The sequence below is a fragment of the Trichoplax adhaerens genome, genomic scaffold (assembly GCF_000150275.1).
Source record: "Trichoplax adhaerens TRIADscaffold_24 genomic scaffold, whole genome shotgun sequence".
Taxonomy (NCBI): domain Eukaryota; kingdom Metazoa; phylum Placozoa; class Uniplacotomia; order Trichoplacea; family Trichoplacidae; genus Trichoplax; species Trichoplax adhaerens.
Genome location: NW_002060965.1, coordinates 559,669 through 585,605, shown reverse-complemented (window position 1 = coordinate 585,605; position 25,937 = coordinate 559,669). Strand labels below are relative to the sequence as shown.

The 25,937-nt window shown below is 36.1% G+C and overlaps 5 protein-coding genes across 5 annotated transcripts; 3 read left to right on the top strand and 2 right to left on the bottom strand.

Moving 5' to 3' along the window:
• Nucleotides 1–3,308: 3,308 nt before the first annotated feature.
• TRIADDRAFT_64351 (uncharacterized protein) lies at nucleotides 3,309–5,935 on the top strand (the record flags this gene model as incomplete). Its single annotated transcript, XM_002117445.1, has 1 exon — nucleotides 3,309–5,935. The coding sequence occupies one exon, from the start codon at nucleotides 3,309–3,311 to the stop codon at nucleotides 5,637–5,639; it is 2,331 nt and encodes a 776-aa protein (XP_002117481.1). The 3' UTR covers nucleotides 5,640–5,935.
• A 2,117-nt stretch (nucleotides 5,936–8,052) lies between these two features.
• On the bottom strand, nucleotides 8,053–9,603 carry TRIADDRAFT_1612 (uncharacterized protein; the record flags this gene model as incomplete). Its single annotated transcript, XM_002117389.1, has 1 exon — nucleotides 8,053–9,603. A coding segment is annotated over one exon (1,551 nt), but the record flags the coding sequence as incomplete, so codon positions are not given.
• Nucleotides 9,604–10,659: 1,056 nt separating this feature from the next.
• TRIADDRAFT_32527 (uncharacterized protein) lies at nucleotides 10,660–14,051 on the top strand (the record flags this gene model as incomplete). Its single annotated transcript, XM_002117444.1, has 12 exons — nucleotides 10,660–11,012; nucleotides 11,716–11,806; nucleotides 11,888–11,971; nucleotides 12,214–12,315; nucleotides 12,411–12,554; nucleotides 12,630–12,833; nucleotides 12,931–13,002; nucleotides 13,089–13,163; nucleotides 13,311–13,400; nucleotides 13,569–13,631; nucleotides 13,740–13,808; nucleotides 13,881–14,051. 12 exons carry the CDS (start codon nucleotides 10,660–10,662, stop codon nucleotides 14,049–14,051), a joined length of 1,518 nt encoding a protein of 505 aa, XP_002117480.1.
• Nucleotides 14,052–16,908: 2,857 nt separating this feature from the next.
• TRIADDRAFT_32584 (uncharacterized protein) lies at nucleotides 16,909–19,748 on the top strand (the record flags this gene model as incomplete). Its single annotated transcript, XM_002117443.1, has 4 exons — nucleotides 16,909–16,997; nucleotides 18,447–18,534; nucleotides 19,258–19,373; nucleotides 19,535–19,748. The coding sequence occupies 4 exons, from the start codon at nucleotides 16,909–16,911 to the stop codon at nucleotides 19,746–19,748; spliced, it is 507 nt and encodes a 168-aa protein (XP_002117479.1).
• Nucleotides 19,749–20,881: 1,133 nt separating this feature from the next.
• TRIADDRAFT_32496 (uncharacterized protein) lies at nucleotides 20,882–25,146 on the bottom strand (the record flags this gene model as incomplete). Its single annotated transcript, XM_002117388.1, has 13 exons — nucleotides 20,882–21,003; nucleotides 21,113–21,202; nucleotides 21,291–21,338; nucleotides 21,441–21,531; nucleotides 21,657–21,709; nucleotides 21,895–21,950; nucleotides 22,100–22,211; nucleotides 22,349–22,441; nucleotides 22,536–22,731; nucleotides 22,881–23,039; nucleotides 23,187–23,290; nucleotides 23,941–24,037; nucleotides 24,967–25,146. The coding sequence occupies 13 exons, from the start codon at nucleotides 25,144–25,146 to the stop codon at nucleotides 20,882–20,884; spliced, it is 1,401 nt and encodes a 466-aa protein (XP_002117424.1).
• Between the last annotated feature and the right edge of the window lie 791 nt (nucleotides 25,147–25,937).

Genomic DNA, 25,937 nt, shown 5'->3' with positions numbered 1-25,937 from the left:
ATATCTACAATAGCAATACGCGCTAACGGGTATGCGTAACTACAGTCGCATCTTAATCGTTGATGCAGTATTCTATTTTAAAAATACTGAAAGCGAATCGTAGTGAAAATTACAACCATCCGCTGTTTATAAAGAATTCATGTCTATCAATACAAGAATAAAGATCAACGAATTATTCTATATTATCAATCGATTTACATTCTAATTTTATTGCATTTTTCTTGTTTGGCGTACCGTATTCATCTCAATACGGCCAAAGTACTACTCGTGATTAAGATCAATTATATGTAGTAAAACTGAATTAGCGTTTGTCAATAAGTTCAAAACTCAATTTTCAATGCCATTATTAATATTGCTTCTTGTCATTGGTTTTGTATCACTTTAAACTTGCCTTCGAATTAGATAAATCATTATCATGATTGAACAAAGATATAACGTTAATTTGTTTACGGTGATTGAGTAATGACAAAGCCCTCGCGGTATCTCTGGCAAGGAATGAAACAAACGCCCTACGTATACTATGGCGATTACTTGACAACTGGATGCCTTGCAGCCCCCTGGCTATGTTCTGCACCGTTACCGTCGCCATTAATTATAAATAGTGAAAAGCGGCTTTGAATCAGGCTTTGTTAGGAGATTTTCACAAGTATTTTACCTGCAAACTGAATCATTACTCCAAGTTCATACTATCCTTTGAATGACTACGTTACAATAAGCAAGTACGAGTAGGAGTAGTATTCTCTATACTGTCCTAGACACGGAGTTAACTGCTAATATAAAGATGTATTGTTTGTTGTAGACAATAAGATAGTAATTCCAGTCGAGATAAATATTAACTCATTTTAACTAGCGATAAATAATTTAGTTCGTAATAACAACCAACAACTACTGCAAATGGCCATAAACATAGCGTCCATGAGCGGTCAAGTTCCGAGTAAGATTCCTGTTTACAAGTGGAGAGAAGCAATCCAACTAGTTTACCAATAGATAAAACAATAGCATCCATATTAGTCCATTTCCATAATACTGATAGACTATAAGGACCATTAATTAATTCATTTTCATTAATTCATTTACTGCATAGGCATTCTCATCCATCCAAATACCACTATTGCCATCAGATTGGACATTTGTAAAATTATGACTGCAGATACGTAACAGCATAACAAAACTATCAGTTACTGCATCGGCATCCTCATCCATCCAAATACTGCCATTGCCATCGATTAAACATTCGTAATAATCTGACTATAGTACTGTATAGTAAATCTTTCTCCTCTTTTAGTCGTCCGTAGTAAAACTATATTTTGCTTCATAGGCGTCCTCATCTATCCTAGTACCAACACTGCCATCGGATTGGACATTTATAAGAATCGTTCTACAGATAACAGTATAGCTAAACCGTCATTTATTACATCGACATACTTAGGCATCCAAATACATCAATGCAGTATCCTCATCCAGCTTAATACTAACATTGCCGTCGGACTAGCCATCTGCAAAAGCTAAACTTTATATAACAGTATAATAAAATAGCCATTTATAGCAACAGTATCCTATCCATTCAAATACCAGCTTTACTTTAAGCTAGGGCATTTGTAAAGATCAGACGGCACAGTGATAGCGTCATTTACTGCACAGGCATCCTCATTCATCCAAAAGCTACCACTACTACTAGATTTAATTTAATTCATTTTAGTCAATACATGGGCTAATTAGAATGTTACAATTTCGAGTATGTTTATACAAGTATACCGTTCTCGCATACAATAATCAACTACCGGTAAACGATGGACTGTTGGGCAGTTCTTTGGAGATTTGAATTGATACTGACGGACAAGGAATGAAAAGTGTAGGAAAATGATTATGTGTGTAGGACAACATCACTGACCTTATACTAAATGAGTCATCATAAACAAAAAATGTCAACAATGAAGATCAATAACCGTTCAGTGGTATAGCCATTGATCAAGCTGTATAAATCATCAACAAGGTTACGACCGAATTGCAATTCCTACTGAATCTTTATGCCATCTTCCAATATTGCTTAATTGCTTTGCGATGGATTTGGGCGATAACTCGTTTAAATCAAATCAAAAATGTACGTTTTGAACTATGTCAACAGAAAATTTTATATCGATGAACAAGAGTCCACGTTAATTTTTCAACGCCTCAACTGCATTGCAGTAATTCAAATTGTAATTCTTAATGAAGCAGGAAAAGCTTATCGTAGGTCACGAAGTGGCATAGAACGTTGCCATCTAATAAGGATTGATCTTTGAAAAAGTTGGTCATTAAGGATATAAAATTGCACAGATGGGGGGGGGCAATCGTGATTACAGTTGGCATATTTCAAGTACAAAGGGAGAAGTTTTGGGGGCAATTTCCTGATTTCTCTAATTAAATATCCTGCTTGACTGAGTTAACTAAATTCAACGGTTGCATCAGTAGTATACTGTAGAGCGTGATCACTTCAATTCATAGTCATCATGTCTACTCGAATAGAGTTAATTTAGCTTATGATTCATCCTTTAAGCTTCTCTTCTGTCGTTTACTGTTCTTAATTTGGATGATACCATTGCCTTACATACTGTACTCTAGCAATCTTCTCCCCTACCGATGCCAGTATTAGTCCGTGCCTACTATACGATATCCTTGCATGGTACGATGGCCTTTTAAGGGTAAAGTTGAATAGATGGAAAAAAATAAGATTCAATGATAATAATGAATATTATAATCATTATTATAATTAAGTACATTGTTAACAATCTTCTGTCGTTTAAACCGAGAAGAAATGACGTCAAAGAAAGCGCTGCTTCATTATCCAATTTGTTAGCATAGTTACTGCATCCAATCATTCAATCTATTGTTTACACCTTGTACTTTTAGAGGCTCGTCTTCATTTGCCCCTTCGATTATATTATTTCTCGACCAACGCTAGCACTAGCCCTGCAATTTACCGAGTCATAGTAATCTCCCTACTGTCAAGGTGTTACTAAGTAACTAGGTGTCGAAGGTGAAATTCGTTAGCTTGAATTCGGTGCATTATCCATATTGTTTTTTTTGACTTTTGTTATTGGTGGAATTAATCAATAGGTACCAAGACACGGATGATATTTTCCTCCGTAAGAACAATAAAAAAGGATAAATAAGATCGACCTGGACAGTTTTCGAGCATTATTTGTGTTGTCATCTCAGTGGATACAACTGAAGTAGAAAAAAGTTCCTTCTTCTTTACCGTTATTAGAATCAACGATTTTACTGCTAATCAATTGTAGTTAGATCACGAAATCAAGACTAAAAAGGCAATGAAAACGTTGAGTCTTATCTTGTTAGGCCTTGTGGCCTTAACTGCTGTCGACGCACATATTCGCTTGAGTTTTCCTAAAGCAAGAATGTTCGATTTGGACTTTTTAGACAATGTCAGAACGCGTAGTCCGTGCGGTATGCCTGAAAATGCTACCGGAAAAGGTGTCTATAAAACTAAATTAATGACTGGCTCAGCTGTCGATGTAACTTGGCATATGGCTTTCCCCCATGGTGGTGGTTTCCGCATCCAAATTTTGCATCGCAACGGCACTATTGCTCACGAATTAACACCAACCAGTTCTGGTACGCCATGGTTTTCAGCCAATAATAACACGGTTCAAAATTATTTGGCTATGCTACCGAGCGGTTTTACTTGCGATCACTGCATTTTGCGATTAACTCGAAATGCCAGAGAATGGGTCACAACCAGCGGACCTTATATCTTCTGGAGTTGCGCTGATGTCGAAATCAAAAATTTCCAATGTACTCAACTCGATTGCTACAACGGCGGTAGTATGCCTTCCAACTGTAATAATGCCTCTCCATCATGCACGTGCAGCAATAGCATGTCTAGTGGAGACCGTTGCCAATATACAAATGAATGTGAAACCAATGCAGATTGCAACAATAAAGGTCAATGTATCGCCATCAATCAAGATTATTACTATCCTTTGAAGCAATGCTTTTGCAATGCTGGTGCATACGGTTATAAGTGCGCCAAAACAAGTTCGCTAACAACGGCTATGCCAAGCGATACCTCTTCATATACCTATAGTAAATTAGATACCAATAGCGAGATTTGGTATAAAATAATCAGTGCATCCAGTGAAGTCGAAGTTATTCATAAAACCACAACCAAGAGTTGGGCTGCTCTCGGTTGGCGACCACAGGGATTGCGAGCATCGTGCCAATTATTTCCCGCTGGAGCTGCAGCTGGCCTTTTGATTGGACCTGGAGGCAGACCTGAAGGTAATGCTGAAGGTAATCCAGAAGGCAACGCTGAAGGTACTACTAAACCAGAAGGCAATGCAGAAGGTACTACTAAGCCAGAAGGCAATGCAGAAGGTACTGCAGCAGCTGAAGGTACTGCAGCAGCTGAAGGTACTGCAGCAGCTGAAGGTACTGCAGCTGCAGAAGGTACAAGCAAACCAGAGGGCACTGCAGCACCAGAAGGCAATGCAGAAGGTACAACCAAACCAGAAGGCAATGCAGAAGGTACAACCAAACCAGAAGGCAACGCAGAAGGTACTACCAAACCAGAAGGCGAAGGCACTACCAAGCCGGAAGGCGAAGGTGGCAACTCCGAAGGCGGTGGTGCTGCTGGCGGCCCTGTAAGCCATCCTATGGACTGCATGGATATGGTCATTGGTAGTGCTCGCGGTAACACTTTCAGATTATTTGATTACTATTCTCGTGATCGTAGTACACCACGAATGGATGCCTATTACGGTGAAACGGACAGCATCACTGCTGCCGTTGGTTCTGAGGTCAATGGTATTACAACTTTAAGATGGCGTAAAAAGCTAACAGCTGACGGTCAAACCGATCATGAAATCAAAGATACCATTATGGATGTCATTTATGCCTATGGACAGAAATCACCATTCTCGCATCAGTTTCCATCTGGCTTAGTTAACTCACATCGTGCGAATGATTACTACGGAGACGATGAGCTAAAATACCATGGTTATCAAAATCGCGGTCGTCAATCGCTTAACTTTTATGGTGGCACTAAATTAACCACGGGTAATTGCGCTGGCAGCTGGGGCACTGGATGTGCTGCAGGAGCGTGCGTCAACAACTTGAATTGGAACGTTTACAATGATGGCACTGTCCACTTTTCCATGTCTGCAAAAACAGATAAATGGATTGCCTTAGGTATCTCCGACGATACCAAGATGCCCAATACCGATGCTATCGTTGGATGGGTTTCGAGTGGAATACCATCCTTGAAAGATCGTTTTGTAAATGGCTATGCCCCACCAGCTGTCGATGCCATTGGAAATGTCAATTTAGTCAATGGATCTTTAGTAAACGGCGTAACTTTATTAAATTTCTATCGTAAAATTAATACTACAGATACACAGAATGATAAGACTTTACATGGATGTCACTATTTCATATTTGCCATTGGTGGTAACTACAACAAAAATAGTTATGCTATAAGTAAGCACGCTTCAACGCCATTTGTAACCATTAGGAGAGTTTGTATTGATGGAAGCAAATGTTCACAAAACAAGCCACCATTAACGGGTGGCGCTCTTAGTATTTTTACCATGACGCATTTGTTGATCACGATATTTGGTCTTGTTGTTGCTAAATTATTCTAGTGTAATTGGCATTAATTAACCCTATAATAATAATTATTAATGGTTCGCTAATCATCTCAATATTCTTTGCATCATCCTAATATTCATACTTCTGTATACGGTTACACATTGCCACCCTGGAGGTTGATTGTTATTTCTAATTCCTAGTATTCATGATGATCTAGTTGTAAATTATATATGATATATGATAACTTAATCTGATGTTGTAAACGTATAATGATGTGTGTTTATTTGAAATGCCATATCATTCACATACCATCGATCACCTACTTTTAGATAATAAAATTGAATATTGTACAAGAATGATCTCTAATAAATCTCATGATAAGCAGTAGACCACTTGCAATTTTTGAATTAATCTGGATATCTCTATACAAGTATATGCGTATACGCTTATAAAATAATATTATTATTTACACTAAAGTACATTGTACATTGGAACTTGATTTGCCCGCATCGAGCCTGCATGTCTTCGTTAGATGAAAAATTATGTCAGTAACTGAATTATAGTGCTAGTGCTCTAATCAACATAATAGATTCATAATGGTCTGAAGCCCTTTCAATTTCTGATCTGAACCTATAGCGTGTAAGATTAGATTAAGATCGTATTGCTTTCTCTATTCCCGAGAGGAAATTGCAATCTTATTAAACCAGTGCTAATATCGAAGAATAAAAGGTCTCGATATAGTAGCTAAGCATACTTTAAAATTTTCTTTAGAAAGGGCGCTCCTAGAGTATATGAACACTACCCTTGTTAAGTCTGAAATCGTACACGTCTACTTACTCGAATTACATTCTCAAATACTCGTAGGTCGCAGCTGTATCTTTTCGATAGTCAGACCTATTTTACCAATCTAAATTCCGTAGTGACTGTGCTGTAAATACTTCTAAGAAATTGCATAAAAAAATGGCAAGTATACATTCCAAGTTTATATGAGATCGCTTCTTCCGTGTATCGGCCGGGATTTTAGTAAGAGGGACGCCTAGCGGCTGTTCAGTGCAAAATAATGAAGGGGCTTATCACTTTTCTGGTCATTTACTATACGCTCGCTACCACCGAAACCATATACTACACTGCAAAAAAGCAACCAAGCGGCGAATTTGGATGACAATCATAGCAAAATAGTCAGCTTCCTCATTTTCAGTATACTGAACGATAGTTCTCTGTCCCCCTCTTTCTTCTTTTAGTAGTCCCTGGTATCGGCATGGACTACCAATTTGTAATTTAATAGTTCATGATATCGGTCATCTTTCTGAATAAACATTAAAGTTTTAATACTAGCCGAACACTCTAACTATATTCGTATAACTAATCGATAACGAACCCGACGAGGATGATGGCATGTACAATGGTACATACGAGTAATGCGGTATAAATACAGTGCAGACGAAGAAAGCTAAGTCGAAATACCCAAAATTTTATTTAGAGACGATTTATTGGGTCGATAATAGTGGCGCTGAATCACAAGAGGGTATTGAATAAACGTAAAGACTTAGCATTTACACGTCGTAGTAGACGGCTATGAGTAAATGTGCTAATTTGGCATAATTTTTTTGTATGACATCAACATACGCATAGTGTAGAATGTACAATATTATTTATGAACTACCTTACACTACTAACTAGGTATCAAATTCGATCATTTTTAACAAAGACCAACATAAAGTGTCATTCTCGACACGTTATACAATTTCATCATGTAAAAATGATTTCATGTTGTTCGATGGAGACTAAATGCTACAGCAGCAACAATTATAACAGAGATCAGTAGTAGTCAAAGAACATCTCTGTACTGCTCTATAGTCTTAAGATCGATGTAAGGTTCACGTAGGCAGTTAACGAACAGAGGGTGGCATTACCGTTACACTATTCTTAACGGAAAAAATAACATTTGCTGTATATAGATATCAATGGCTGCAATAACTTCTAGGAAAGCAGTGGCTTATTCTACGATAGCTGCTCAATTGGAATAAATATACAGTACAGGAATAAGTAATTCTTATTCTCTGTGAAAAGAGTTGATCCAGGGACAGATTACATTAGGTCTATTGCTATAAACTTTGCCACTTATTTCACCATCCGTTAAGTTACACATACAACCTTCAACCATAATTAGATTTTACAAGTGTAGGCTCAATATTACCGAACTGTATTATTTATAGATAAAGTCATCAATATAACATAGCAATGGGTTATGTACAATCCATCTGCGCAATCATTGATTATAATTATGATATCAATCAGTCAATACGATGATAACGAAATTTCCTCATTGTCTTAACATTAGTCTCCGTCAGTTAATTTATCATCATCTTCTAATTCTTCTTTAATTGCTAATGGTGTAGTAGAATCGTCCGCTACGATACTCTCTCCTTCTACGCTATCTGACTCTACAGGCTTTTTATCTTTCGATTCCTTAGCCATTTCTGCTAGAGCACCAGCTAGGAAGTCTGCTTTACTTGTGGTTGAAGACGGAGTAGAAGAACTTGTGGGAAATATGATAGAACTTTGTACAGCCAAGATACGAAATGAACGCCAGCGAAAAACTAGGTTATTGACTAATTTATATTCTTCCTCTACTTGAGCTTCTGGATCGCACTGTTCTATCGCTTCTTCGAAAAAATCTTTGATAGTAGGCGTAAATTTTTCACCACTCATTTTACATGCAGATAAATTATCAGTTGATAAATTCCATAATCGTGTTAGCTCCGGATTTCCAAGCTCGATCTTGTGAGAAGTAGGAGAATAATGCCTACTAATTTTACGTTTCTTACGAGGTGCGGAAGAGCTATCGCTACTTTCAGTTGAAACGCCTGGCCGTACAAAACTAGGACAGCCATCATTTTTCCATTTACTCCAATATTCTTCGCGCGATAATATCTCACGAACTAACTTTACAAATTGTTTCCCTCCAGGAGGCGTCTCTTCTAAAAGTTGGTATACCAATTTGGTTGATCTTTCAATCCACTGTTGCTGCCTTTCTGAAATAGTGCAGCTAGTTGGTCTAAATTTGACCGTACTGGTCAAATATTGAAACAAGATTAGAAATTGTATAAGTATTGTTCTTCTAAATTGGCTATCATTGAGCTGCAAATCTAATAGCTTTTCATTGGTTAAAAATTTAGCAAAATAGCGATTGGAGACATCCATAGCATTGTCACATGAGTCCGATATTTCCATCCCATCCTGATCGGACGGATTATCGTTGTCTGTTTTTGTACTTTTATTACTTGTAAGAGCTTCTAGCTTGTAGCTTTTGAAAACATCCAAAACGACACGACTACTAGTCGTGAGTGCATTCCAACCCGAATTGGAATAGCATAAATTAGGATTACTGAAAAAGTCTTGCAATGACCAAAAACGATAGTAGAGATTGTAATCAATGGGTGTTTTATTTTTTTCGGCTTTTTTTTCGTCATCATCCCCTTCACTTATTTCTCCGTCTTCAACATCCATCACCCCTTCGGCGGAGGCTGTCTGAGAGTCAACCATGTCACGCTTTGTATAACTCGTCACATTATCCACATTGAAATGACTCATGACATTTAAGCCCGAGCGTTCATCGAGCGGAAAATAACGACTGAGAAATAATCGAATTTGGCCACAAAAGATGGTATCTTGGGAACGCGATAACCGTCGAAGGAGATCATTACACATGCGTAAGATATATACTTTACCCATGGCGTCGAAAGCGGTATCTTTCCAGGTTTGCATTTCTTTCTCCACATAGCCAAACATGCGTTGACATACACGAAGGGTCAAACAATCGAAGATATCTACTAAAAGAATAAATGGCAAGGAAACTGATGCTAAACCTGATTTGGCACATATCGTCGATATCTTAATTAGCCAAGTGAGATCGTCAATTTTGACCTGGTTGTCATCGGTGCCCTTTTGCTTTTGCACGATCAATTCTTTCAGTAGATCTCGGAATGCTTGATCAATGGCACTTTTACTTTCACTGACGTTATTCTCATGATTAGCAAGGATCTGCTTAGTTTTGGTAATGGTTGTTTCTTCACTTTGCTCGCATTCATGGCGTAAGCAATCCACTAATTGATGCCTTAATTCATCGAAAGTTACGAGCTCGCCCTTCATCTTCCTCCGATTAAAGGCTACGAACGCAACGAGTAGCAGATATCCGAATCTGCCAACTAGTTTCTAGCAATCTACTGTAGACAGTTTTGCACTACTTGTGCAAACACCCCATAGCAGCAATAGAAGTAGACCACGTTATAGGGGTCGATGACTAGTAAAAGGGAGAGCTGCACAGTGTACAGTACAGTACTTACAGTCGCGGCGTCCAATGTACATTGTACACTGTAGGGAAGCTAGACTGTAACGAAGGTGACATCGCTTTGTTACAAACTATAGGCTAGAATAAAGTATGTTGACTTAAATAATGTCACCTAGCATTTGGCAGGGTGACATGATTTTAATCCCCGATGATAGTGTAAGTATTGTTCGTAACTAAAAATGGTGTCGCCCATCTAGGCCACACAGTACAGTACTATAGATGCAGTAGTACAGTAGTCCTATCGGAAATGGCGAAGCAAGAGGTGACCGTGACGATAATATTAATACACTTTAAGCTATCAAAACGACTCTAAAATCTATACATCTCAACGGATACAGGTATTTAAACTATGAAAAAGGAATACTATACTATACGGATTATTTTAGAAATACGCAAATTTGTGGGTATCAAATTCTCGATGAGTCGATGATGTAGTTTTGGCCAATACAGTACTGTACTGTATGCTTCGTCTAGTAGACCATGACTGTACCGTCCGTACAGTAGTCTGTGTCTGACGCAAGCTCGTTAATCCGTTTGTCCACATACGCGTGCGTAGTCAGTATAAACAGTATAGTGTTGCGTTCAGTAGTTTAAAAAAAGTATTTTGAACTAGAGTAGAGTCGCAGACTGTGACTGACTAACATACAGTTGCAGCACGACTTGCTGGTGGAAGCCTACCCTACTACTAGTCTACTACTATCAAGTGCTTGGCTGACGCAGTCATGGCGGGCAAAAACTCACTGTCCACGAGCAAAGGCAAACGAGAAATCGTGGCTGATATCAAAGTTATTTTACTAGATCATTCTTATTCCAAATCGTGGATACCTCATCCTGGATATAATTCGAATCGACCGGCTAAATCCATTTTTGTGCCCAAGTTTTATTCTCATGATTCGAGAAGTTCCTCGGACGATGTCACCATCGATGGCAGGGTAGAAATGAATAGGCATTTAAGCTCCAGTTACTACGATGTTGCCAAAGCGCGAAATGTCATGTCAGAGTGTGAGAAACATATTGGCCTCGTAGTGGCTAAACGAGCAAAACCACTTTATGACGATATTGACGATATTCCTAGGTAAATTGAGCCTTAGGTCGGTCGGTACAATAAGGGATAATCACTGTCGATACCTAGTCCTACAGCAGACAGGTAGTGTGAGACTTGCCTGCAAGGGTATATTGCAATATAGGCCATAGACTGCTGTATTTTCGCGTCGATTCGAGACATGGTTAGCCAAGGAAGGAACAGGAGTGATAACGCATGATGGAGCGTACTGTAGACTGGCAGTAGAAGATGGATGTAGTTATCAACTACTCTTCTACTTTATAGCATATCAGTTCAATCATTTTCTATCCAAACCTTTAACCAAAAAGTACAGCTGGACGTGTATACTGTATAGGAGGAACAAGTGCAGCAAAGGCAAAGACAAAACAATGATGAGTGCGCATTTATTCTCATGTTTCTTATACGCACGTTCAAATATACACGTAGAGTAAAGAAAATAAGACGTTACGATGGTCTTGATTCAATTATTCCTGGAATATTAGATAGTATCGTTGGCATATTTCTCTTTTTCTTATTCAATGAATGATTGTAGTCGTAGTGATTTTTAGATATTTCGGATTCGAGCTTGACTGCTGATCATCTTATTGTTTACTTGTAGAGTAAACTAATACAACGATTTATCATTGAATGATAGGATTGCGAGGATTGAATAATACAAGGATTAATATTCTTTTTTTTCCATCTATTTTGTTAAATATGATAACTTACGCAAAAGAACGGGATGGACATTTCGACAAAATCAGTTATTCGATAAAGTCAGTCGGTCAATCAACTCATGTCGGTTGGCAAAATTAGCTTGCGAAACGGTAATAGTAGCTGTTTCCATAGGATAAAGTTCTCAAGTATGGAAAGATATTGTCTTACAAGCCTATTCTATTATTTTCTAGACTGCCAACGAACCTATACTACGGAGGAATTGTATTGACAAAGCAGCGAGGAATGTGCGACAAATATTTGCTCTTATACGATGGGTAAGTTATTTCATCTCTTCAGAGTTATTGCCACTGAATATCACAGTATTGAAATAGATTATTTCAGTGATACAGTGCGACATAGTGCAAGAAAAATACTTTATAATACCATAGTATTGGAATGATTGTAATAATCTTAAACACTGCTATGTACTGTTGTAGGACTTACAATTATCGTTGAGATATATTTTCTATTTGGCTGCAATGCTTGTTTTACCTCTAAAAGTATGCTTCACTTCTAGGATCCTAAGCTATTGTTATGGCTGCATACGCTATTGATGGACAATCTCTCTACTACTTACTTATCTGATTACCTAGATATTTTACAGACACTGCGGGCTAAGGTAATAAACTTCTTGGCTTTACAACTCTGGTCGAGTAATGCCGAAAAAATTTCACATTCGTTTTAACGAGTTAAACATTTTTTTCCATCTGGCAGTGCCCTTCAATGGTTGACAAATTAATTGGTATGTATGCGTCCGATTGTCAGAATCCGACTGGAAGCGAAGCTTTACAGTTGTTGTTAAACCGTAAATGGGATCCTTTGGTTGGCACTGTCAATCAACACAAATCTTTCTTATCGGTTAGTATCTTAGAGTATTTGCTTCCAACGTGGAACATCTAGATTTTAAGGACTTTTTTTTCTATTCAGAATAAGGAATTAAACACCCCCCTCCTTTTGCTTGTTCCCAACGGCCCTACGCAACCATCAAACTCTACTTCTCGAAGGCTGCGCGCCTGGCAAAGCCATTTATCGACGTGCGGTAAAGTCGTTCCAATTACCATGCATTCTACTAAGAATGTAAACGTATCTCAATGTCTGGACCATATGATTGGAGCGGTTAGAACCAAAATATTGGAGGTGAGTTACGTTTACGCAATAATACTGTTTCCTTCAGATGCTTTTAAAATTAATAATTATAACTATTTGAAATAAAATTCCTATTGATTGATTACAGTTAAAGTGTCACTTTCCAAAACGTCCTATTGTCTTAGCTGGCTGGTGTGCCGGAGCAGCTGTTGCTTGCAGGGTACTGAAGTTAAATTGAGGATTCCTATTGCACTTGTAATATTATTTATTCCAAGGATTTGATGGTTGATTTGCATTTGATTACAGGTTGCTATAATAGAATCTATCGAGGGTGTCATTTGTTTAGGTTTTCCAACAGTAGGGCTAGATGGCATGAGAGGGGTAATTTCATTGATAAATCTTGTATATCGTCACTTTTCAGTATTTTGCGATCATTTTTTAGTCTGAATTTGATTGTGTCGTTAGTTTAATAATTATCTGATACAGTGTATTTAAAATTGATTCATTAAACGTGTGCGAACTAATTAGGATATCGAAGATCCAGTTCTAGCTCTTACAACACCAACCTTATTTGTAGTTGGTACAGAATCACGAGCATCTTCACCAGACGATATAGAGGTATTGCTACCCGCAGTTTCTTTCCATTATAAGTTAATGCGGAGGGAAATAATTATTTTATGCGATAATTATTGTTGACAATATTCTGTCTACAAACGTTAACATTATTCGGTATAGCTTATATATGTACATGAAAAATTGATTTTAGTGATGTTATGATATTGATAGGAATTGAGGCAAAATATGAGTGCAAATACTAGTTTATTCATCGTTGGTGGTGCTGATGAACAGGTAGACTTTATTAGCTGTGACCAAATTGATCTACAATAGGTTTTATTATCTATGATCAAATTGATCCACATCACTCATTGACTTAAATTTTTATGCTTGACTTTATAGCTTCGACTTAGTCATCAGGTTAAAAGGCGAGAATGTGTCACGCAGACGATTGCAGATAAAATGATTCAAGTAAGACTGCCTATATATCTGTAGAAATATTTACGTTGCTTTAACACGCGTATTCATGCTTTTGCTTGGTAGAATGAAATCGCTGAATTCCTCAGTCGAACCTTGACTCGACGTGGCATAAATGATGAAAACTATTCAAATCCTGTTACAAAACCTAACAATCAAAGAAAGCGGAAAAGGCCAAGTCCCAACTTGTCCAAGGACTCTATAAAATCCACTCCGCCAAAGACTGGTTGGTATTGATAATCTGGTTTATCTTTCTACTATAAAAGCATAGTCCATAGCGTATCTTGGAGAATCTATTGACAGTTTATTGATACAATTAGGTAATAAAAAAACTGTAAAAGAATCACCAACTGATTCAACGACTGCATCTACGGTAGCAACAAAGGTTGAATCTGATTCCGATAAAGGCAGTAAAAGATTTAGTGCCAGAAAGAAATTAAAATTAGATCCGTTATCCACTGATAATGTTGCCAAATCTTCAAAAAAAACTGTTGCCCCTAAAATCGGCATGGGAGATATAACGCAGCCTATGGCTGTTCTTTTATCGGATTGCTTAAGTAGTGTATCGGCTTGTGATGGAAAATCTCAAATATCCAAGGACAACAAAAATTCTGAATCAGTGGATAAAGCCAATGTTGAGAAAAGTGTAAGTAAATCGGTTGCAGATAACGTGGAAAGCAACGGCTCTTCTACAACAGTCAAGCAGGAAGAACAAAAAACAGAATCTTTTACCTCATTCCATCATTCTGACAGTCCAACCGGTTTAAGTGCTTCCCTAGCAAGTGTTATTATGTCAAAGAGGAAGATTCATGCTAAGGAGAAAATAACTCTATCGGAATTAAGTACAGCTCTAATAAATGACAAGAAATATCGAGCAAAAGAGAGTAGTACTACTAAATCAGAAACATGAGCAACGGTGTTCAATTCCCGAGTGACGAAGTTATGAAGAATTTGACACTTGCAGAATTTATTCTAGGATGTTTCGTTTTTAGTAGGATGGCAATCAGAAATTGTATCAGCTTCAAGTTTTTAATAACTAATTCTAGAAGTTATACGAAAAAACTACCTTCCTGTATACTGTATGTATATATATGTATATATATACACTTGATTTGTGTTTATCTATGCAATACGTTTGCAGTCTATTGTAAAGTTATAAATATAATGTAACATAACGAAGGATTACCGATTTGGAGAGTATTTGCTTTATTTATGCTCTCACCAGATGATTTTAGTATTTCGTCTGGCTGCCTCGTGTTTCTAGTTATTTATATATAAACTGTTGTTTTATGTACAGTTCAGTAAGATGTGATACTTGACTGATTGATTATGATCTATATGATCATATCGTTAGTTTTATATGGATATCTTGCACTTGTTACCGGCCATAGGTTATGTCGTACTTTTCATCGACACAATCGTTAATAGTTCATCTTGACGAACTAAACTCCTCCATAATGAAAACCTTTTTCTGCTATACAAAATGTCTAAACGGTATCACCGTTTCGTCATGGAATAAAAATTGCTTTTATGAGCTTTATTAACTTATCGGCTGACTGCCATTGGATAATGATTCGTTAGTATGTTGACGATTTATTTATGGTAACAAGCTCATGCTGATTCAGCACTTTACTCGTACACGAATTGCTATTAATTTTTAGATATAGCATGCAATAATGAAATGAACTCTTTCTGTTCCTTTTTTATGGCTTATTTATTGCCATGTGTTAATACACTTGCTACTGTATAACTGTAGCTAGCTGTAACACCATTACAGTAATAAGAAGAGAAGAATAAGAAATATTCGGATCAAATTGATCCAAATATTCTATCTCAAGCATGCTACTGATAGTTTACCTGAAAGAGGTATTATCAGTTACTTGCAAAAGTGTACCGTCTACTAGAAGTATACCGCTTCACATAATAGTTTTGCTCTTATCGAACGTTTCAGCGATACTGCTTTCATTTCCCGTTTCATGCAAGAAGGCACGGGTTTTCTATGCACACTTGCCCACTCACTAGTGCACTACAGACTCCTGCAAAATATGTTGTTTTTATTCCATCCCATCGTATTAATATTCTGTCAAGTACTGGAGTACTATATGCTTTGTCACACTGCTTCATCGGCTGTATCCTGGACGATGGATTAGCTTTATACTGTATGATGGACTTTTGTATGATTGCCTATCCCATCGTATTGATATTCCGCCAAGTACTGCTGTACTATATACTTTGTTGCACTGTCTTCATCAGCTGTATCCTGGACGGTGGCGTAGCTTTATACTGAGCGGTGGATTTTCCATGATTGCTTATGGACTTGCATGGGTTTGTATACAGTATAATACGAAATCCCCTATCACCGTGCATGATGTCTTTTATTTGAATCCTCTCATGCAGTGGAAGAAAGGCGAATAGTAATAGAGTAAGTTTAGTTTATAATCGTAACTGCTCTAAATTTGTATTCAAGATATTCGCGGCAACCGCGAAGTTAACCCAATTTTGATATCCATTTGTAATTTAAATGACAAGAAGTGTTGCTCGAGCCACACCATATTTCAGTATAGAACCCGTCCGGTCAATTTCATTCATTTCGTTACGACAAGAATCATCGATTTTTAATATTTGTAACGTAGACTTTAAAAGGTGAATAATAGATCATTGGAAGCACCATTTTCCGTTGCATAGGATGTTATAAATAAAGCTAATCCATTCATAAGACTGAAATAATACTTTGAGAAGTGGCTGATTCCCAAAACATTGCTAGGATTGTCATCCATGGGATACATCATCATGTGACCATAGGTTACCATGAACGAGTCCACAGTTGTTACTACAGTATAGCATCGCAGCCACCAGCGTTGTCGACCAGCTACTATAGTACTGTATAAATAAAGAGCATCCATCCAGACCATCCGTAGTGTCATCCATCCCATTAGTAAAATTAGTGACTGTCTATGCTTTGAGCACTTTATACTCGACACTTTATAGTGGAGGCAGTTAGCCAAATCAAACAAATCATCTTGCGTCAAGGAAGAAGGCGGCTTATTTTACTCACTAGATGATGAAGATTATACTTGCAATAGCACTAATTGCAATGGTGATCAGTTTTGGTTACTGTTCTGAATGTGGTGGAGAAGATTGTAGTTACGATCCTAATGGACCATTAGTAAATTGTTCTTTATTGTAAGTTGTTGATCGTTTTGCCTTTCTTGTACTCAGTACAGTGTTGACATCGCTATGAGTGAACAATTTGAAAAACTGCCTAGCGACATGACTTATGATTTAGGACTACCTATGCTCTGCTCTCTTCTGCCAAAGCACTGTTATTATGGAAAGCCTGTGAGTGCTTATCATGATCATGCTTGCAGTCGTTCAATAAGGCGTTTTATACGATTGGATTGCACTTTGACATTTCGATGTTATTCGATGATGATTTTGTCCGATAAATGATACCCACAAGTTGGCCACAACCCTCACGGACAGCATTCATCGTAAGAATAAATATTGGTTGCATCGTTAAGCCAAATGTGAACACATAGCCGTACGTTAGTACAGCCAAGTTATAGGCAACGCTACTTACTATCAGATATACTCCAATAGTGATGATTATGATAAGATTACTGAGCGCTATTCATACGCTGGAATAGCTCTACTATGATACGCGTATGACGAAAGTTAAGTCATTTTCTGACATTATTTACAATACTGTACTTTCCAGTTTTATCCCGATAGCTGTGAATTTCAGAACCAAAGACAGAATAGTCTAAAAGACTACCATGCCACTCTTAGTCAGCACTACATGTTCGCTGAATTAGCTCGGACAATATTAGAATAATAGCCCAGTCATTTACCACGTTGTCTACTGTTAGCTTTACTACAATATTGATGACTGTTTTTACAGCCGAGGATGGAATAGTCTGTACCCATGATATCGCTCTTAAATCGTATGCAATACGAATATTATATAGGATTCTCGCTCTTAGTTAACATTAGATGTTCGCTGAAATAGCTATAGCAAGGGTAGAATGATAGTTCAGTCATTGATGATGTTGTTTACTATTAGAGATTCCCTAATATTGATAGATGTTTTCATGGCAAACGCTAGAATGGTGTATAACTAATGACGATGATATCACTCTTAACCAATACTAGAAATAACTCTATGATAGGAGTTATCCTCAATTGCTAGAGACCTATTCATCAAACTTGAGAAAATGATACATTAAACTAGTTCATTTTAACGTACTAACTCACATACGCCAGTAAATTCAGTAATACGAAATTTGTCATATCAATTGCGCTCATACTTGATATTATCTTGCATTGTACAGATATAAAGATATAGAATGCCTTATGAGAATTTTCTACCATGCTGTTGACTATGGTCAATTTTTATTATTAATCTAGAACATGAGTGTTAATCTTCTGTGACGGTTTGACATGAGGTTATAGTACTGTAGATCAAGGCATTTAATTCTTTCGTACTACTGTATTAAGTTGAAATTTCCTTGCTATCAGTGGCTTAATGTATAATCTAACCTGCAATAAAGATAGTGTCAAAATAAAAACAGCATGAGATTAACGGAACTGCTTGCATTAAGGATGTAAGGTCTTAATTAATTCCTATTCCAGGTCTGACGATTTCATCCGGTGTGATCCTCCTGTAGACTTGAAAGGAAACTATTCGGCTAAACAAGCTTTGGGCTATGGATGCATAAAGGTAATGTAAAATTTCAATGGAAATCCCATGATACTAGTTCATTTCCTACTTGTCAAATGCTTTGTACAATGAGTTGTAGTTTATTCAATGGCAGTGCTCCAAATAACTCTTTAGAGTGAGCATCACTCATATTACTGCTGATGGTCGCTGCAGCGAAATTAGAGTATATTTCTCTGCAAATTTACTACTTGGACTAAATACATATCAGCGATAGTGTGAACGGTAACACACATTCGCATCTAATAATCTCTTCCAAACCCGAATTATTCATCTCTATTAATAATTCAGATTCTAGTATGCGTCGACAAATTATAAATGACCACAGGAGCAGTTTTATACGTTATAGAACGAAGATAGAAACAGCTACCGTTTCCATAGTCTTGATATTCGATAAATATTCTAATCACTTGATGATCTGTCATACTATTTGCTTTCTTAAGCTAAGAAGGTATAATAACTCTTACTTTTCATCGCTTACTGTCGTATAGCAATTAGCTACCTGCGAATATGTGATAACCTATAGTATGAAGTAGTATTGGATAAGCAATGTGTTTAATCTGTTTATTACGGTACTGTTCATCGCTTCACCTTTACAACGAATAATTGTTTGGAAAAACTTGACTGTTTGGTAGGATTAAATGTCCACTACTTAGACTGTGCCTAATGCAAAATTTAATCAACATTGATTTATCTGAAATCGTTACATTTATCTTAAACCTCCAGTTTGGTGGAACACGTTATGAAGAAGTGGAAATTACATCAGTAGTCTGCCATGTACTCACTGGTATTGATTGCTTTGGGAATAGAACTTTTTTTAAGCCGAATATTCCTTGCATTAAGTTCGTATCAACCTTAACTTCAAGGAGTACATTAGCTTGTCTTTGCCACTGCTACGCTTATAAATTTATAGAAATCAGTTACTATAAATTACATTAGTATATTGATTACGATCATATTAAGCAGCCAATTAAGTTAACATCATTGGAATTACAATTTGTAGGTATACCGGCCATTTTTTCCCCTCTACGTTACTTTATTCCCTTCTGTTAGGCTTTTTTGGTATTGATCGCTTTTGTCTAGGCCATACTGGTACTGCCTTTGGCAAACTGTTGACGATTGGTGGTTTAGGGATTTGGTGGATTGTTGATATAATTCTCCTAATTACTGGTGATCTCATGCCAAGTGATGGTAGCAATTGGAATCCTTACTACTAAGAAATGAGTTGCTTTAAAATCAGATGTAAATACATCTATATATATATATGCGAGAAAGTTATAGTAACAACATTAATTGCTTCTCATATGATTAGGGAAAGACGATTACTAATGTATAATGTATGTTAGATTATTGTAAGGATAGAGTAGGTATGCTGTAAGTACATATCAATTGATTTAACCGTATATAAATTTGTCAATGAAATTTTATAGCTATGATATAGATAGTCGGGTGCTGTAATGGCCTCTCTAACTTCTATGATATGATGGGCCTGGAAAAGTGTTCTTAGTGGAACTCTAATTTTAACTGTACTGGTACGATTCTGACTGTCTATGGCTGTCTTAAGAAATTGTATAGGCTAAACTGCTTATGGTATAAATACACATATTATAGGCACGTAGAATGGTCTATATGCAGGCATATAGGCAAATTCTCTAAATTGCTGTTTTAGTCTAATCTTTGTAAATACAGTACGTATGAATAATCGATTCAAATTTCTGTTATACTGCAAGTAAATGTCGACGATAATATGGACTGCGTATGTCAAAATCAAGTGCTAACATAGCGTTATTTTCTTGTAATTGTCATGGAGTTATATACACTCGCTATACGTCAACATTTATTGTCTCAACTAAGAAATAAATTCCATTTATCTTAAATACATTTATCGCGAAATAATGTTGCAAAAGTGTTTTATTACTTATATTCAATGTTTCATGTCAATAGATAATTATAATTTACGTCGATTCAAAGAATATGTTCAGCTTTATAATTATACTCTAAAGTACAGTACTCTGAGATATCGATCCACAAAAGTGTCCCATAGCTGTACATATAAAAATAGCGAAATTTTGTGGAACGTTACGAATGCCGCCACACTAGGTTTAGGTTTTCCATTTACACCGTTTTACTTTATATCTCAATCATTTCAGATTAAATTTGGACACGGCGGCAAAATTCATCGAAAATATTAACTACCTATCTTACCTATAATTAAAATAGGATTTAGAAAAAAGCCATTCTATTTTAATGTAATTGAAATAACTAATCAAAAAATATTTATCATTTTCGATTAAATACAAATACCGGTATTATTATAGAAATATTCATAATTGCTGATAAAAGCAATCGCTTATTCCTTCTTGACATTTTTAAGACCAGTACCGGTATGTCTAACTCTCATTAAGATAACTAGTGGAATTATTAGTAGTACTGCAGACATGTAATAACACAAGGTGCCATGGGTCCAGAAAGCTATAAGAATGGAAGAATTCGAAGAAATCAACCAATTATAGAATCGACCTCTACATAATTTAAGGTAAGATCTGAAAACACGGAATGAATTAAATTTCTCGCCGTTTACCTGAACATGCCAGAAAAGGTCCAAAACTACGTGCTAATGCTCCAATAGAGCGAAATATGCCGATCAATTTTCCTTTATGTTCGGCACTTCCTACGATAAACAGAGATATCATTACGATACAAGGCAGAAATGACATATTCAACATCCGATGTAATCCTAAAGTATCTTTGATTTATACCATAATGGGAGACCACAGAAGTTAACGAAGGGACAACCGTTGCAGAACCTATAATAAAAGGAATAATAAATAATATTAGTAACACTAATAGACAGGTAGAGACGCAATTGAGATATCACAAATAGAAGCTTAAAAGTAATAGAATTTTACCAAATGAATAAAGTCCCAGAGCTGCATAATAAGTGTGTTGGTCAGTAAACATAGCCATCATCAAGGTAGAAATGGCAACTGCAGTCAGGCCCTGTAAAATGCCATATGCTCATTTAAAAACTATAAAATTATTTTTATCTCAGCAAGTCAATATAGCCATTCAATCTTCGTACAGTAACTTACTATCATCTCTAATCATAGTCAATATAGACTTACTTGCAGAGCGCATTTGATTTCGCTTCCTGCAGGCAGTCTTCGAAAATATCCACCTTTATAAATAATACATAATAAATAACATATATATATGTATACGTATAATTCGAGCATTAGCAATTTCTAGGATTACAGTAAGAGCAATTAATGGAAATATCTTGGGATCAAAATGCAAGTTTAACACAGATGAGATAATAGTCTTGCTATTACCAGAAATTACTGGGTATCACCCAATACTCACCTTGTATCACTATCATGATCGAACCAATATAGAAGTACATTAAGCCTTGTTGCATACTGTGAGGATATATCAAAATAGATGTACATTTTATTACAATGAACACGTAGTTAAACCATCAATTTGGTCAGTAAATACTGAATACAATATTCGTCTTGCCAAGATTTAAAAATTATTAGCCTATGAGTACGTAACGCATCTTGAGTACCTAGTATACTGATATCTTTCACGAGTAAGGAAACTCAAGGTAAATTCCACACCAGAGAACAGTAGCAAATACAAAAAATAGACCAAGCTCAATTTTTGAAGCTTCTCGTCGTCTAAAATCATATAATTTGCTAATAAATCTTTATGCAACATATGTACATTCAGCATACTAAAAAGATTTCGACAGCATAAGTTCGTTCATAGCACTAATAGAAGATACAAGCATGTAACGAAATATATTTACGCTTACATTCTTTGTCAGAAACACCAGTCGTTCGGAAGGAGAATAAATGTAAAGGATTTATAAGACGTAAGGCTTTATTGACTATCTCTTTACTTGTGCCTGGCTGTGAATAAATAGCAAAGAATGTTGCATATTAATTTATCATCCCTAACACTAATGTGATCCAAGTCCTAAAATGAATTTTAACGTTAACTCACGCTTTTTCCGGGCTGGTGAGTTTCAGGTAACGTATAATATACAAACAGTAAATTGACCAAAGATATCGTTAAAGCTGTTATAGCAGGTTGGAAATGAACAAAACCGCTTTCAAAGAAATCTCTCTTGGACATGAACGCACCCAACATTGGTCCAAGGACGAATCCAACAGAGAAAGCAATACCAATTAAAGCCTACAAGAAAGAGCCCACTGAGACTTTGATTGATCACTGAATAGCAATTAACTTTATAGCCATTTCTTTTTATTGAATGCAAATTTGATTACGTAAAGCATAAGCCATGTTAATTCTAAGTGTTGTGGTAAGCACTATGTTACTCTCACCATTCCTTTATTCCTTTTCTTTTCTTCGGTAACATCGGAGACAACTGCAGTCCATAAACTGACATTAGCTCGGCTTATACCACCAATGGCACGCGACAGCACAAACAAGACAAAACTACCCGAAAAGGCCCAAACGGCATAAGACATTGATATTCCAATCTAATATAAAGACAGAAAAAAATTTGATATGTTGAGTGTATTGACGGTATTGACTGTAAGGTGTCGATAAGACTTCTAAAATGGGATTATGAACATGAAGACGATAACATGTATGATGATTGCTTGGTATTTAGAGGCTATACATACCATTGATATGAGAATTAAGGGACGCCTGCCATAACTATCCGAACATGCACCAAAGAAAGGCCCCATCAAAAATTGTAGAAAGCAATACATTGAGCCAAGAGCGCCTAAAAATTAAGTGAATATCAATAAATTATGAATATATCAGAATTAACATTATAGCAGTACTTTGTTTTATGACATGCTATATAAATGAGCTCCATGAAATACGGTAAGTGAGTTACATTCTTGAAGCTAATGGTATATAATTCACTGTAGTTTTGCTTACTATCTATCATAATTTAATAGAGCAACGGTACAGCCTATGCGTATGAAAGTTGTGGACTATTTGAACTCGATAATAATGTACTGTAAATGTCAAAAACGACGATTAAACTTGATATTACTAGTTCTTCCTCAGGAATAATGAAGGGTTCATCATTATTTTTATGAACGTCGATGGATCTACCTCGGTCTGTAGCTCCAGTGATGATGATAACATATTTACGAAATAAAAACTTACAAGTAACGGTATTATTTTATCTTAAAATATAACATCGGAAAAGCATATCATAGACGTAAAAAACAGTATAGCCTTGCAAAAGCTATAATAGTCATAAGCTAAAGAAAATCACTACTGTACTTGTTAGAATTCGTTTATTTATGCAAGATACACATGTATTTTATATGAGGTTCATAAGACCTAGCATTGCATTGTAATTAGGTTGGAAGTAATTCATGTGTTTTTTCATGTGAGAATGTAGTTTTAAGAAATTACCTCCAAAGAAAACTGTATTATAGCGCGTTGTTCCTGGTGCATGGATCGATGTCGCAAAATATTGGATATGACGTTGAATTGTATGATAAAGCCCATCCTTCTGTATTGATGATCAATCATAAATAATGGTTAGTTAGAATTAAATACATACGCCACATAGTTCATTATGGATAAAGGCACCGCATTAAAACTTTTTTATCGCTGCTACTGATTCTAAACGAAATAGTATCGTACTGAATATTGAAAATACGAGAAAAAGTTGTAATTGTATCCTTAATTATAACTATCCTTTCGTATATTGATTAGTCAATTTTAATTCATCTTAAAGTTTGATAATAACGATTAATTTTCGGTCGATGATTTTAATGTTGGTGATATAGAGTCACTTCGTAGTTCAGTTATTATACTAGTGAAATTATTGTTTACTGTGAGGAACTTGTGTGACTCTACGTGCACTTGTTACGTTTGCTTTTAGGTAAACAGGGAACTAATAATAAAGTTAACTTGAAAATGTTAAGATTAATACAATATTGCTAACACGTTGTTTCACCATTTGCTGCTGATTTTTTAGCTTTCTGACAACGCATTTACTACTCCAAGCTAAGAAAAGCTTAAACAAACCCATATCCTTAAACGTCTACGGTAATGTCTAGAAGTTAATCACTGCTACTGTATTATCAAAAAAGTCACGATTTATAATCTGTCAAGCGCAAAACATCCTGCAATAAATCGTTCCTTCAAGATTTTGCAAGATTATAAAAGTGGTTCACTTGGACAATCAATTTATATTCGGAAGTACTGTATTATGCACGTAGAATTAGAGCTGTAAATCTTATTCGATTTATTTCTGTAATAACTTTTCATTTAGTAGTATTAATAAGCACATCTCTACTGCAGAATGTAATTATTTTGAAGTTGAAGTTACTAATAAAAATAAGAACTTCTTTCGATCAATCTTGCGTATTAAAACTGCTGAACATAACGGGTATAATTAAAACACTATACATGAACAGTAATTCAATTTACCGAATCAGTGTCCCGATAATGTTCCAGAATGACTGGCATTAGAGGCAAAATGGAGGAAAAGGCGATTAAATCGATTAATAAGGACAAAAAGAGTACATGCAATGTTTTTGATGCAAGTTTGGCATCCGGTTGTTTCGGCCCATTGATATTTTCCTGTACTCCATCGACACTTCCCTTCATCATTTCCAATAAATACAAGGTGTCTAATTATCCTATCAAAGATAAGGTAATACATTGCCATTGGAAATCAGCAACAAATCTATAACAATATTATCTGCAATTTTCTCCGTTATCTATCCTACCATTCGTTATTGTATACATGCAAACGAACCTTACTTACTAAATGAAATCGATCTAGCTATAACGCTTGGCGTTTGGTAAGATTTTACTTTATTCAAGTAAGGAATCGAGCTGGTTGATAATTAATCACACTAGAAATAGTACAAAAACATCGTTAACTAGGTGGAATGATCGTTTCTGACATTTATCTTAGTTATTTCATCGATGCAATACGACCAAGAATGAATAAAGAGCTTGCATACCGTATAAATACTTACACGAAATGAACTCTGGATAACCGTTTTAAGTGATAACTTCAATCATATAACTGATAGAGCAAGACTTCGTTAGGTGCTTAATATCGCCACATTATCCTGAAAAGATTAAAGTACCGCTAAGCTTACGAAAGAGGCTAATAGATAGTGCCCTGCAATAGGCGCCAGTTCATTAAGCCTTGATCAGTGACAGTTGCAAACTTGTAATAACAATAATAACTCATTACTGCTGACGATATAGACAGCATATGATATACTATCTACTATACTGTACAAGCGCAATGAATAATTTGTAGATTAATTACCTGATAGGATAACTGGATGGATTGAATAATATTCCGTGTTGGTCAAAGAGCAATTTTGTTTTTATATTGTAATTTCGTGGAGTAATAAAAAGAATATCAATCGATACGATGC